Genomic DNA, 15,945 nt, shown 5'->3' on the forward strand with positions numbered 1-15,945 from the left:
CACACACACACACACACAGAGAGAGAAAGAGAGAGAGAGAGAGGGAATAGGAAATGATATGCTTAATCGAACTGGAAATAAAAGCGCAATGGGAAACCATCGTCGCCATTCACTGTATCACAGAGAGAGAGAGAGAGAGAGAGAGAGAGAGAGAGAGTCGTCAGGTGGTTTCCATAGAGAGAGTTGCTTCACTAACCCTTAGCCACGAATGCACTGCCGCCATCCATAGTTTGCATATAGATTGAAAACAGAAATAAACCGCCTTCCTTTTGCTTTTCCGCACTGCCTGTCCCTTCTTCCCCACCCTCGCTCTATCCCGTCCCCCTCCGCGTCCCTGTGGGTAGAATAGATAGCATTAAAATGTTTGAGAGAGAGAGAGAGAGAGAGAGAGAGAGAGAGAGAGAGAGGCAGGGGTGTTGTGAATCTCTTGCTGGTTTGGAGGGTTGAGTGAGTCTCAACCCTCAAAGTGCATTCTAGGAAGTCTTCAGAGTGAGCTTTGTATTCTGTGCTTAAAAGAATATTGTTAGACAACCAACATTTCTCCTTCCTAAAGGTATACAGGGACTCTCTCTCTCTCTCTCTCTCTCTCTCTCTCTCTCTCTCTCTCTCTCTCTCTCTCTCTCTCTCTCTCTCTCTCTCTCTCTCTCTCTCTCTCTCTCTCTCATTCGTATTTACATTTACTTCCTTGTATGGAGGGAAAAAGGGTCTTTACTCCCTGGTATTTTGTGTAACAGTTTAAGGGATTTTTCTGTGTTCCCGAGCGAGTTGTCGGGTCATTAAGGAGTCCTTGAAGGAGTGACTGGTGGTGACTACCGGACGAAAAGGAGGCACCCCAAGAGACCTTTTACGGAGGCCTCCTGAGGTGTGGGACATGATGAGAGAGAGAGAGAGAGAGAGAGAGAGAGAGAGAGAGAGAGAGAGAGAGAGAGAGAGAGAGATCCAGTAGTTTCTGCGCCATTATTTTTAGATGCAAACCGACATATTTCATTACAGCTTCCGTCTCGCTCTCTCATTTTTTTTTTCTGTTCGGTTGTGTGTTTGGGGGGGGGGGTGCGTGCGTTCGCGAGCGCTTCCATTTATCACTCCCATAACCTTTGTTATCACTAAATAAAACTGATGGTCTTCAAATTCACTTCTTTGTTTATATATAAGTAGTGCTACTGTTACTGACATCCCATTTCCTCTACCGCCGTCACTTTTTTCCGTTGCTACTGTCATCACTTTCATCACTACTACTACTACTACTACTACTACTACTACTACTACTACTACTACTACTACTACTACTTTCTACAAAAGACATAGTTACTACCATCGCTTCTTTACACCAGCCTTCAGCCTCCTTCTCTTCCTCTATAACCCTACTCGCATCCTAGATTTCCCTTCCTCCTTGTTTACCGACCAGGACCTTAATCCCTCGAAGTAGCGAGGTCAGGACGTGGCTTAAGTTTCTCTCCCGTTTCTCCTTCCTCCCTCTTCCCTCCTTCCGTCCTTCCTCTACTAACCTATCTACCCTGCCTCCCTTGTCATCCCTTCCTCAGTGGATGCTTTTATCTTTCTCTTCCTTTTCTGCTTCCCTCTTTCCTCTTCCAGTTTCTTGCATCGTATTTTATTTCATCGTCTTCCCTCGTTAATGTTACTTCATTTCCTCCTCTTCGTGTTCGCTTTTGCTCCTCTTTAGTCTTTATCATGCCGTCCTTGTTCCTTTCCCTTTCGTTTTGTTTCGTTGTCTCTTGGTTATCTTTCTCTCCCTACTCCTTTCGCCGCCTTTTGTTTACCTACTTTCTTTTTTTTCTTTTCTTGCTCTTACTTCCCTCATTGAATGTTTTATTATTTTTTCCCTGAGCTATCTTCCCCATCTTTTCTATTCTCTTCGTCTTTTTCTCACCAGATTTCATGTATTGTAAGAGAAATCCATTTGTTTTGATGTTGTGAATGGAGCCTTTCTCCCTCGCCATGCTTTTGTTCTTCCCGGTGTGTTTTATTATCTTGACACCTTTTTGCGATATATATTTCTACCTACGATGAATGGACTCCGTGTTTGTCTGTGACTAGGGCGGCGCTGAATTCTTGACGCCGACTTCCTCTTTTTACTAAGTATGTCCGTTCAGGATAAGAATAACAATGACAGCAGAGGAACGAAACTCCATATTAAACGCATGATTGTTGAGTGTTGTATTTTTATTTGAACTGCGAGTTTTCCGTACAGTATCATTAATAGGGATTTTTCTTTCTTTTCAGACGAAGAAGCACAACCCAAACCACGTGAAGCGGCCAATGAACGCCTTCATGGTTTGGTCACAGATGGAGCGGCGAGAAATTGTCAAGTTCGCCCCTGACATGCACAATGCAGAGATCTCCAAGCAACTGGGAAAGAGGTGGAAGAACCTGACAGAGGACCAGCGACAGCCATACATCCAGGAGGCGGAAAGACTACGTCTGCTGCACATGCAAGAATATCCAGATTATAAATACCGGCCACGCAAGAAGACAAAATCTGGTAACTCTAAGTCAGTGGAGAAGGGCCGAGTGTCGAAAGCAAAGGACAAGAACAGCTCCAGCATTAATGCCATCAAGGGTGTCAAGCTGACTGCAGACCCATCCAGGGCGCAGGTCACCACAGGTTTGTCATCTATAAACCACAACAAGCTCAAACTCAAGCTCAAGATTGACAAAAAGTTCAAGGACTCGATCCGGAACACAAACAACACACACACTATGTACGTGCCCATCGCGCAGTGCACGTCGCCCGCTGAGGTGCCTGCCACGCCCAACGAGATGCCAGCTTCGCCCGAGAGCGCCTCCCTCTACGACAACCACGTGACCACTACATCATCCAGCAGGAGCAGTAGCCGCGCAGCCTCTATCAGCCCCGCCCCAGACAAGGAGCCGTTCATTTATGGTCTCTACACAATCGAGAGTGCCCCTGGCCTCACCTCCCTCCGGCCAGAGACCCTCGTGTCCTCCACTACTGTCACATCCTCTAAAGATGACCATGACGACGACGACGACGATGATGATGAAAAGGATGACGTAAAACAGGACATTCTGATGTATAATCGAAAACGCCACACGGTGCGGGATGAAGTGTTTGCACCTCGACCGGTCCCTCCAACCTCCCTCTCCAGTTCACGTGCCGCCGATCCTCCGCCCATCAAGATGGAGCCGCTGGACATTAAGCAGGAACCGCCAACGGAGTCCGCGCTGGCCGATCTAGACTCCCTGACGGACTTGCTACAGATACCCTCCGACTTCAAGGTCGAGGTCGATGAAATCAACTCTGATCTCGACTTCGACGCAGTGTCCACTTCATCAGGGTCACACTTTGAGTTCTCTGACGTGTCAGACATGTTGAGTGATATTGGTGTAAGCAATGACTGTTGGGCCGACATCGGTATCATCAACTGATAACCCCGCGGCAGTCAAGCCGCGCAGTGTGCCGTGGTCGTGCACTGTGGTGCCAAGCGCACGATTCAACAACATAAACTTCCACTTGAAGTTGTGGAGTCGAGGAAAGCAGCGCGTGATCTAGTGTAGTGATGTACTTCATGATTCTCCGTGTAATTCTTCATGTTATTACATATATTACTTATAGGAATCATGAGATATGTGGTGGATTGACCTCTCATTTCAGTGTATTCGAAATATAGTCATACCGACACTCTAGGAACATACACCATTATAGTGTTGAAAAGTGCCAGTTTCACAGGTGGTCAAGTAATACAAACAATAAGTTCACCTGTGCGACAACACGCTCCCAGAGGACGTAATGTTAAGTGCATTTTTTTCATCTCACGAGCTGTTTTATTACGTTGTCATCCCATCACCAGTGACTGCAAGCATCACTCATTTCATGTATACATCGTTATTTTCATCATTACATAAATGGAGCATTTTTTTAAAGCCAAAAGCCACAAACCTCCAAAGCCACGAACCCACAGCAAGTACCACTGAACCTGAGGTGGCGCCAGAACCATTGCCATTAAGTTTGAGTTGAGACGCTGAAGAAGAAAGAAGAACCACTTTCCGAAGAGCCATGGAACGGATCCCTCTCAAGTGTGCATTTAGTGGTTCATCATCTCTTCGTTGATCTACTCTTGAGAGGTTTGTTTTGATTTCCTTGAGTAGTGAGACTGGGACTGTTGATTGTTAGAGAGTCACTGATCCACACACAATACATACGCCGTTTGCTTTTTGCTTGGGCGAGTCAAGTTTAAGGGAAGGATAGGATAACGGTAACGTTTAGTACTTGAGGACACGGACGGGAACTTCAGGATATCAGAGCCTCAGTGTTTAATGTTAAGTTCTGGTCGTTCTCCTCACCAGTAAATTATTTCAATAACAGGAATTACCTCCTAACATAATTAGGCCCACCAACCACCCTCCCCCACCCCCAATCCCCTGTCTCTAGTCTTTACGTTCAGGTTATTCCAGAGAAAGAAAACAAACAAAAAAATGTATTCTAATAATTCGACGAAGTTTTCCACAACGCATCCGATGGGCATTTAGTCTGAAACGTGTGTACACAGATGAGCAGGACGCACACGGGCCTGGACAAGGAGCTGTTGTTGACACTAGCTTGTAAGTCCCCCTCAAAAAAAATAATAAAAAAAATATACGACAGTGGAGTTAAAGGTGTCTCGTTTTGATATATTCTGATTCTCCGTTTTCGTTTTCTCTCTCTCTCTCTCTCTCTCTCTCTCTCTCTCTCTCTCTCTCTCTCTCTCTCTCTCTCTCTCTCTCTCTCTGTCGAGTCCGCCAGTCCTTTCTTTTGTATTCATGTCAGTAGAGGCCAAGAATAAGATGTTTTGAGGAGAATAATATTTGTTTGTTGGAGGCTTTGTTGAGAGCAAAACGGCAGATTCAGAAGTGTTACAACCGAGGCTCCTTGGCCCTGTCTTCGTCGTCCCAGCGCTCTCCGAAAAAAACAGGTTCCACCCACTAAACCACCCGGTTTCATATATATCTATATAAACAGTATATATGAATATCTAGTGTAATGGTCATTTTGTACTAGTATTAATGCAGATATCCGTGCTCTATGGCGCGAAGCGTGGAAGGCGACACTAAAACTGGGTCGTTCTCTACGATTGGTTGGCGAGTTTGGAGGGCGTCGACCAGACAGTACATTCATTGGTCGAGTCGTTGGCCAATCACAGAGTGTAAGACGGGACCAAGTGCGGGTAGACGACTTCCATCGCCTCGGGTCGCGGCGTTCGGGTTATACCATAGACTGCCGATCGTCGGATACACACATTGCATTACACATTATACCCTCTGTCTTTCCTAAGTAAGTAAATGAGAAAAAATCAGCAGGTACGTCTCGTCACTCATTAACCCGAGTGTGGCTGGGCTTAACAGGTCTCGGGAGGGGACCTTAATATTTTTTCTATTTTGTTTTCCTCTATTTTGGCTGCAATTTCGATGGTTTTTTTTTTTTTTCTTTCCTTGTATTGAAATTGCACCGTGAGTGTGGTCCCGCCGACTTGCTAATCCCTCTCACACTGTTGTCTCGGCATTATCTCTCACTCATGTCTTAGTATCATTAAGGCAACCGTTCTGAATACTGTTAGCTACGCTCTGAAAATGGCTTGGTGTTTTCATGTCAGAAGCTGAATGGCAGTATAAGTAAAAGCATATACATATATATAAACATATACTACTGATGTGATTTTCTAATTGAATCTTCTCACAAGTTTCGACCTTATCACCTTCCCTCCCTCCTGTTTCATTCCTCATGGTAGCCAGCCACTCATGCTTTAGACTTGATTTATGTCCCTTTCTGTCTCCCTCTTAGTAATCGAACTCAGAACTGTACGGTGAGTTATGCTATAAGCCAAGATGACAAGTTTCGCCTGTGAAATGCACCCTGTATTCCCTTTAAATAGAAAAAAAAAATAATGATATGCTTACTCTCATACCATCCTTGCCCCTGTCTGTCCATGTAAACTATTTATGTTTTTTGCATATACAAAAGAAGTTGATTTGCTGGATGTATTTACAGTTTGGATATACCTTGTGTGAAGTAGAACGGGAATGTTTTGTGTGAAGACGAATGTATGTATCGGTACTTGGTGAGGGGAATCGGGGCTTGTCTGGGAACGCATTCCTTTTACTGAATGATTGTTGAATATTTTGTACTAAAGGAACGCGTTTTAGGATCCCCCCGAGTCCCCACGCACCGGTTTCTAGACACCACATATACAGGTTCTGGATACCGTTTCTCGAGAGGCGAAAGGTACCGATACCACAGAATGTTTCTCGAAGTCCGTCAAAGGAGCCTCACCTCTCCGTGGTTCGGCTCAGGAGGTACCTTTCACGGACCTTAGATGCTATTCGCTGGTTATTGATACCGCTTAACTTACGTGAATTAGAGCAATAAGGAGTATTTTGTAGGTGTTTTACAATTTATTCCTTTATACTTATAATGTTTATATATCATGTGAACGAAAGAAACCGAAGAAAAGAGGAATTTCCAATGTTAGTAACAATGTACTGTAAGGCTCCATGTTCTTTGATACACTTTGGCACGATTGTATACACGCTTGTGCAAGCAGGAGTGGATCTCCCTACGTACATGTTCACTCCACGTTGTTGATCAGGTGGAGTTTGTCTCCTTGTTTGTTGAATAACTTGTAATGGGAAACCAACAACTACAACTAGTTACACTTTTTGGCATGACTATTAACGTGACTGTGTCCGGAGTGGATCTCCTTTATAGTAATAATCAATATTGATGGTCAGATATAATAAGAGTTTTTGAATCAGGGAAGCTGGATGGAGTGCGCCTTCATGCAACACACGATGGTACTGAGTTGTCTCGAATTCAGTTCGTCCCCTTTATTTTTTTAGAGTTTCTGATCTCCCAGCCACAATCAACTTCCCCACATAACAGTTAATTGTGTCTCCTAGCTGTTACTGGAATCTCCTAGAAAATTCACTGGATCCTGGAATTCCTAAGAGCTCCTGGCATGCACTAGAACACCTGCGATTGGCTAGATGCCTCGCAAAATCAGGTGCTGGAACATTCTTGTCTATTGCAAGGAGCTCGTAGTAGTTACTGGAACCTTTTGTATGCTGCTGGTCGCTCATGAAAAGAACTTTGGAGTTACTACTTTTGTCTCTTAGAGCCTCCAGCAGTGTTTCTTTGTTGCCAGGAGACCGTAGGAGTCCCCCTCGGCATCCTACTGTAACTATGTGTTTGTTGTCAAGAGCTTCTGCCGATTCCTGAAGCCAGTTGATGTTAGAAGTTTCTAGCGGTTTTACGGGATTACTGCACGCTTGACTGTTCCTTGAGGCTGTTATTTACCACTGCTGGAAAACTGCTGCCACGTGGGCCTGTGATCTGCCTCCCCTCCGCCTTTTGTTCACTAAATCATATTGCAGTCGAGTCTCCTACTGACTTGTTCCATTTTGGGGGACTTTAACTTCTCCCAGACAGTTATAATTACATATAGAAGGCGGAAGCCATAGCTGGCAGCCGTTTTCGTTTTATTTGTTATTTTTATTATGAATTGATACTTTTACTTCCAGTAGTCTTTGGAAGTCTCTCAATGTGCGTATGTGACTGGAAACTTCTAGCACTTATGGCAGCAAGGTTTTCTCTCAAACCACAGAGAGCTTCTGGCGACCACTGGAAGTTTCTCGTAAGTGTCTCCTAGCAGTCAAGGGACTTTTTTTTTTTTTTATACTAGGAGCTCCTAGCAATTAGGACCCGTAGCCAACTAGCCGGCAGAGTATTGCCGCGTCTTCCTGAAAAAGTACAATGATCGTGACCGTGAGAGAGCGGCTCGTGAGGACCTGGGTGGCGCCTCCCGAGTTGACGCACCTCAGGATTTCTCGACGTTTTGTTATTTTCCTTAAGTATCCCTTCTGAGATTGGAAGGGTTTATTGGAGGATAGGTAAGAGTTTACTTTTGTTAAAGATAAGTCCGCTTCAGTCCATTGTGAAAGGATTATGATTTTATTTTGTTACATATTTTTGGAACTATTTTGAACTTATTAGTTATTGTGGGAAAGCCACCCGGGTGTTACGAACTGGTCGCCTGGTCACCTGCCCCTCCCCACCTCCCCCTCCCGCACTCACCTCCCGAAGTCACTTAAAAATATTTACTTAAGTCATTCCATTTAATTTTTGGTAAATCAAATGTCAGGTAAAACTGGCGAGTTTATTTCAATTTATCGTTTTATGTTGAATATTTGAGGACATATAAGGCGAACAAACATTTTGATCAACCATTTTTTCTCTTTATGTTGTGATCGAAGCCAGCAGTCAGCCAGCCTGTTAAATTGTCAGTTTAAGCGACAAACATTAATAAGAGTGAACTTAAGCACCACTTGAGCCAATCACTTCCCTGAAATTGGATAAGCAAATTGATTTTTAGTGTTCAAATGCTGGCCAGCTGGCGTCGCCCGCGAGGGAGTATAATTATAAAAGATACATATGGACTATATATTTACACGGTCGGTCACCTAGGGATAACGTAGAGCTAATTGTGACATGATCAATTACCTCTTTTTTTATATGCTGTTATCACTTATAATTAGATAGAAATTCCAGGTGTTGTGTTATTATTAAAAGTAATATTGGGATATTTATATATAAAAAGTTGAAAATTATGTACGTATGTGTGATAGGTGAGTAGCTGAGTACAACCTTAGGGTTATGTTGCTACTTTGTTCTCCGCAATTGAAAAAAAAAATAACAAACAAAAAATATACAAGATATTTTGGATATCAATCAGCATTTGGGATTAAGAAAAATAATAATTATGATTCTTTAACATTATTTTGGTGGCCAGCGGGAGGGCGGCGGCGGCCCCCTCCCCCCTCCCCTCCCAACACACACCTTCAGGCTGTCACCATCAAGCACAAACCGGCCGGGCTGTGTCCCCGGGCGGTGGGGGTCGCTGCTTCCCCCAAGCCGAGCAACACGGCGTTGCAATGCGATCCGCCTCGTCCGTGTGATCCAACCTGCCGGATACTTACCTGGTTAAACTTTCGGTGTGCATTATTATTATTATTATTATTATTATTATTATTATTATTAACGTGATTTTCAGTTGAATATTTTTTTTCTGTATTTCGGACATCTTAATTTTTTATGCGTTTTATTATTATTATTATTATTATTATTATTTTTATTTATTTATTTTTTTTCATTATTATTATTATTATTTAATGGCCAACTTTCCTATTATCCTGTTTGGGTGCCGATGCCTCATTACCAGATGAAGGAGTATTTCTGGCGTGAGGGATAACTCAGAGCAGGCAGAGATGGAGTCCTGAACATCGCTCATCTGTTTAGTGGAACACGAAAGACGCATGAAATTCAAAATGTGAAGGTTAAAGTTTTACGATTGTAAAGATAATGAATTATTATTCTTTATACAAGGAAAATGTTTGAATTTATGGTAATATTATCAGCCAAATATCAGGACTGACTGGCTGACTCGCCAGCTGCCAGACGCGGCAAGACTGCTGACACGCGGAGACAGTCATCTAGTCCAGTAAACACATCACTTAATTATTTATCTTCGGTGGGCAAGCAGACCTTTGGGATGGGTGGTGGTTGGGGGAGCAGGAGGCGAGTCAGTAGTCAGCAGCTGCAACTTGGCTTGGAAAAGGGGAAAAAAAAGAGAAAGATAAAAGATAAATTAAAACAACGATAACAATGTCAATCTACATGCGTCCATTTGCTCATATAGTTAGGTTGTGTTCCAACTTAATCTGGTCATGTTTATAAAAGGACTGAGGCACGGCATAAAAATTCAAAAATGTATTTTACGTATTACCTTGAAACTAGATATAATTCAATTGCTAGTAAATTTATTTATTATTTTTTATTACCAATATTTTCTTTAATAGAAAGGAAAACTGGTTTCTTTTTCATTGATATTAATTTTGTGCCGTTTTCAATTTATTTATCAGCTAAGGAAAAAAAACTTTGCACCGAGTTTAATTTTGCATTGTTTTCTAACTCTTCATTTAACAGCGGAATAAAAAGAAAACAGCAAATTATTTAATTTCAAATATTAGTTTTTGTTCATATGCTTGAATACGTATATATTAGCAATTACTTTTCATCTCAATCATTTAATTTGATAGCGGAGATCCATACTGTTAAGGATTGTGTCATACCAATGGCCTTATTATACTCCTGTGTTATCAGAAAGCCAATTTTTTCACTTTTATGATTTCGGAAAAAAAGACAAAACAAAAAAATGGTTCTGACAAAAAAAAAAATATATATATATATGAATAGTAACACCCGATCCTCCATCGTGTCCAACCCACTCTGGAAATTAAAAACAATGTGATTTAAGCCACTAAAAATAATAGAAAGCCTTAGACATTTATTCAAGGCAGCTACCTAGTCAAGAAGACCACTGAGCCCTGGCGGGGAGGGGCCTTGGGGCGTGGGGGGGAGAGGGGAGTCACCCTCTTCCTCCTCTTCCTTCTTCTCTCCTGCTGCTGCGCCTCCCACTGCCTCACCGGGCGCCGCGGGAGGCCTCCTCGTGTCCCTGGGAGGTAGAAATAAAGGCAAGATGACCTCATGAAGGGAAGAGGTCCCCCGCCCCCCCTGCCCTGGCGCCGGCCCCCCTCACCGGCCCTCAAGTGTGCCTCTTAAACTTTCCTCTGTACATAGCGTTGAGTGACGTTTTCCTATTATTATTATTATTATTATTATTATTATTATTATTAATATTATTCATTTATGATCATTCTTATTATCATTATTATTATCAGTTGTATTATTATTATTATTATTATTATTATTATTATTATTATTATTGGTTATTTTGTATTTTCCATGTTTTGGTGGTTGTATATACATTTTTGTAGCGGGTTCTTGCGCGTCTCCTCAGAACATTGCAAGAAGGACCCATTTACTGTACAGGTCTCATGTGCACCACCGTAAGCTTAGTGTACAGGACAAAATATGTAAATATGAATTATTATGTGAATAAGATTGATAACCACGTTAATTTGTATATTGACTGTTCTCTCGCCATTTCTTACATCACTGTTAACCCCCCTCAAAAACTATTATGGGTAAGAAAGTGAAAAAAAATAATAATCGAGCGAGGGTGAAACATTCTTCAAAGTATAAAAAAAAAAATAAACAGGTTTGTGTGACACTCGCTCGCCACTGCAAACCGACTGTAACATGGATGAAAAAAAAAATAAAAAAAAATTTATATTCGGCCGTTGCCAATTGTACGTCAGCAACTTTTTTTTTTTTTTTTTTTTTTTTTTTTTCGCTTACTGTTACAGGCCAGAATTAGGTGGTCTTGTACATGCTGTGGGCCGGAGGTAGAGATTTTCAATTGTACAAAGTGTATTTTTATTAGCAACTTATCCCATGAAATACAAAGTGTTTGATAAAAAAAAAATGTGTGTTTCATACCCAAACTTGAGAGAGAGAGAGAGAGAGAGAGAGAGAGAGAGAGAGAGAGAGAGAGACCTGAGGATGGGAGTGACTGAGAATAAGGATATAAGTAGACATAAGGAGAAAATAGGGATATAAGCAAAGGTAAACTATCTCATTTTAAAGAACACACTTCTCTCTTACATTGACACTACAAAGGTAATTAACTGAAATAATGAGAAAAATAACCATCACGCTATAACAATAACACAAATAATGAATAACAAACATTTAATTAAAATAAATATTGAAAATAACCTTAATGGTGGAACGAGTGGGAGAGCGGAGAGCAACCTAACTCTCACTGTCTTCAGTTTATTTAACACACCAGTGGTATTGAAACTCAGTACACCTTCAGGAATACCAACAGTCTTCTTATAACAAATACATGGCCCACAGAGATGATATATAATGATAACAAAAGAAAAAAAAGGAGATTTCAGATACTTGAGAATTAGGTCATGCCCCCCAGCAAGGAAGCATTCCTGCGCAGTCCGTGAGTGGGTGAGGACGGGGTCAACCTTATCGCCTCCAGGTAAGCAGTGAAAAATGGGAAAATCAGGTGTTAAAATCTGGGTGTAAGTATGGTAAGGGTCACAGGCCATTAGTAATAAGGTGATTCGTAAATTAAGCTTATTATTTCATTGCTTCAGTGTACCAATTCCGTTTCTGTCTCCTCTATGCTGGCCTCTTATCCACTACCTACTCCCTTTCTTCCATCCCTCCCTCCCACCCTGTCTTGCACCAGTCCCTCCTTTCTTCCTCCTCTTGCTTACTTATATAGTTATATCTTAAGCATTATGATATAGATTATAATGGTCGGCACAGTTAAAGAGCAACAACGACCATCCCCTCCTCACTGGCTCCTGCCCACCACCCTCCCTGTCCCTTTCTCTTTCTTCGCCTCCCACTTATAACGATCATTATTATTTCCAGCATATGTTGCAGTTATAGTATTGAACGAGTAAGTTATAAATGTATATAAAATAACAAGGGATTTTTAGTAGTCATTAAAGTACTACGAGGTAATTGAGTGTAAAGTTTAAATGCCCGGGTCCACCTTATTCCCTAAGCCATCCCTCTCCCTCCCATGTTCCCTCCTTACCCCCCTCTCCTCGCGCCGGCCACACGTCACCCATCCCATCCTCCTCCTCCCTTCCTCCCTTCGATACCTCCCACTATTCACGGCAACCAGCTTTCCTTCCTTCCTTCCTCCATGCCTACCACAAATCAAGGGTGGCATCAGACATTGATTATTCCTGCAAGGATCGTAATAGTGACCGCAAATAAAATGTAGTTTGGTCATGAGGTAATGATTAAAGACCAGTTCATGTGTTGAAATGGACGTGCTCCCCTCCCTCTCCCCCACTCCTCCATTCCTTCCCTCCCGCCAATCCCCTGCCTTCTTCTCTCAGCCGGCCTGGTCTTCATTCTTCTTTATTTACCTCTCCTCCCTATCCTTCCTTCACTTTTCGTCGTCATTATTTGTGTATGGATCGTTACAATAGTCACAAACAGCAGGTACTTCTTCGTAACATGATAGGTGGAATTAATCATCATCCCTCCCCGCACCCCCCTCACATTCCTTATTGTCTAATAATTCATCTTTGCTTGTAAGTATTAAGAAATGAGTCAATAATAGGAGTAACTTGTTAAAAAGGTCATGTTAAGTAAGTTACTTTGCCTGCTGCCGTGGCTGAGCCTGCCACCCGCCGCCGCTTCTGCCTCCGCCGCCTCATCCTCCTCTTCCTCCTCACGAAAGCCGGCCTCCCTCGCCCCCTTCCTATCCGTGCCTTTATCCCACCCCTCTTGGCGTGGGTTTCCCCACTCGCCCCGTCATATCTCTTTCCAGAATACGTAGACCACATCCTCCATCCTCCCGCCATTCACAACACCACTGCTGTTGCCAGTCCTGACAACAGAAGATAGAAAAAAAAAACATAGATAGATTCATAGATACAGGTATATAGATATAGACTTGTAAATATATATATATATATATATATATATATATATATATATATATATATATATAGATAGATAGATAGATAGATAGATAGATAGATAGATGAATACATCAATACATACACACATACATGCATACGTAGAAATGGGGGGAAGTGGAAGTTAAGCCTAAACTACTCCTGATGACTTAATTTTTTTTTACTCTTTCTTTCTCTCCTACTAAAAGATCTTTCTTACCCGACGTCAACTCCCTTACGCAGCTTCTCCAGCCCCTATTCACCGTCCATTGTCCCTTCTTTTTCCTGACACTTCTCCCCTGCCCATCGTTCCCACCTTGTCCACTCTACCTCGTCCATTCTCCTCTTTCCTCTCCTCACCTTATCAGTCCGTCCCGCTATTCCCTTCGTTCTTCATTTCTACTTTTTATCGTTCCTCCTTCATTGGTTACTGCACCATGCCTAACTCTATATCCCTACGGTCTCTACTCTCTCTCTCTCTCTCTCTCTCTCTCTCTCTCTCTCTCTCTCTCTCTCTCTCTCTCTCTCTCTCCACCATCATGCCCTGTCCTTCTGCCTGGCTTCCTCCTCCCTCCATAACCACCAGCATATACATGTATTGTAAAGCCATACAGCACATGAACTAAAGACAAAGTGACAGGAAGGCCTCAGGGACGTGCGCCGTAGGGAATGTAGAGGTTTTTTTTTTTTACTTCTCAGACTATTGAGTGGACTTGCGTGTTTTGTGTCTTTGAATGAGTATTTGAATCTTTTTTGTGTTGTGATGTACAGTAAATGGAATAGTTATAAGATTTAAGGAGGTATGGTTATGGTCATTGAGAGAGAGAGAGAGAGAGAGAGAGAGAGAGATTAATGTGTCGCTATAAGTGATTCAGATATCATATGGAACACACACACACCCACACCCACCAGATAACGTGATTCGCATTAGCTTGGGGGTGACACGTGAGGCGGCTGGCTTGGTGCCCCTCCGCGCGCTGCCGGACGTAGGAGACCTTTAAAGAGACGTGTGCGCCGCTTGTCAAGGCTGTCAAAGGCTGACGTACACCTGAGGTTAGAGAGGCATTTTATTTTTATTGCTTTAAGATATTTTTAAAGCGGAAATCATCCCCGGTGGATTTGGTCAGTCTACGAACGTTATTATAGTGAGAACAGGGAAGGGCAGTAAGTTGTGGCCGCACCTACCCGCCCGTCAAGCCAGTCGATCCACTCTTCTCTCTCATCCTTCGCATTATCCATTTCTCCCATGCTCCTGTTATCGCCATCCATTCTGATCTAATCGCCTTCAACTTGTTCATTCTAACCATTCTTTATCCCGTTTTCTCATTTTCGTTTTCAGTCTATTCTTTACTGTTCCTCACATCCTGCCGCCTTTCTTCCATTCTGCATTAGTTTTACCGTTATTCCTTGACTAATAAGCCCTATTTCACCCGTATTCTCTCCAGATATTCCTCCTTTCATTTAATTCTTACATACTCTACTGTGCCCGATCTCTATTCTACGTCTTTCTCTGCCATCCTACACCCAGCTCTTCCCTTCAGTTTTTTTTCCCTCCGCTCTTCACATCTGTCTTTCTCTCGCCTTCCCTTATTCATTATTTCCACCGAGTCATGCCCACCAGCTCCCCCCATCTGCCTACTTTCATAATCTATCCCTACTCAGAGTAAAGCAAAACAACACATGCACCATAGACCAGATACCACACACTCCTCAGGGACGCGTGCCCACAGAAATGCTGCGTTTCTCTCGCTTCTACACGATCAGCATTGTGTGATCCGTCTTTGATTTGTCTAGTCTTTAACTGGATGATGTTATTTCATGTTATTAAGAGTTTGTATTCGTTTGAAAGCCGTAGTATATGAAGGTCGAGGTATTAAGGTGACATACTTAGGAGGGAGATGTACTGCATAAGGTGTTTAGGGTTAGTAATTAGGATAGGACTAGAGGTAACGGGTTGATGGCTGATACCGTGAGATTTGAAAAGGTGGTATTGGTCCTAAGTTACCTGGTAACTTATAGATAGGATGATAGATATATAGATAGATATTGCACTGTATATCGACTGCCATGTGTAGGCCTATTTGCAGCTTTTGTTTTATGTTCCTATGTTGTTGGTTCAATAGGGCCCTTTAAGAGGGTATTAAATAAATTTATGGACAGGGAAGATAGTGGATATAGATATATGTACGTGTATTATATGCGTAGGCCTACTGGTCTCTTGTAGCCTCCCTTGTGTTGTATTCTTATATGCAAGGTTAGAAAGTTTGAGCTTAAATAATTCACTTTAATAAGAGAGAAGGGTGAGAGGGAAGACTCTCTTTAAGAGGATACTACTTGTCTATCACGTGAATCTCAAGACAGGGTGAATAACACATGGAGCGGCCCTGCATGCCTATGAGTGTGCCTGTCTCCTTAGTGTGTTTGTCGCGGCGTGTCAGATAGCGATGGGCATATCAAGGCACCTGGGTCCCGCTAGACAAACACTTCCGTCAAGGATCAATGTACACTCGAAGGTAGCGAAGGGTATTTCAT

The 15,945-nt window shown here is 42.5% G+C and overlaps 1 protein-coding gene and 1 long non-coding RNA gene across 2 annotated transcripts in view; both read left to right on the forward strand.

Moving 5' to 3' along the window:
* LOC123517338 (transcription factor SOX-4-like) overlaps nt 1-9,620 on the forward strand; it is an 80,508-nt gene extending 70,888 nt beyond the window's left edge. Inside the window, exon 2 of the mRNA XM_045277341.1 lies at nt 2,242-9,620. Within this exon, the coding sequence (XP_045133276.1) occupies nt 2,242-3,408 (1,167 nt within the window). The 3' untranslated portion in view covers nt 3,409-9,620. The remainder of the gene's footprint in view (nt 1-2,241) is intronic.
* A 2,303-nt stretch (nt 9,621-11,923) lies between these two features.
* The window catches only part of LOC123517342, a 569,643-nt gene continuing 565,621 nt past the window's right edge, over nt 11,924-15,945 (forward strand). Inside the window, exon 1 of the long non-coding RNA XR_006678449.1 lies at nt 11,924-11,966. This is a non-coding gene — a long non-coding RNA (uncharacterized LOC123517342). The remainder of the gene's footprint in view (nt 11,967-15,945) is intronic.

The sequence above is a fragment of the Portunus trituberculatus genome, chromosome 42 (genome assembly GCF_017591435.1).
Source record: "Portunus trituberculatus isolate SZX2019 chromosome 42, ASM1759143v1, whole genome shotgun sequence".
NCBI lineage: Eukaryota > Metazoa > Arthropoda > Malacostraca > Decapoda > Portunidae > Portunus > Portunus trituberculatus.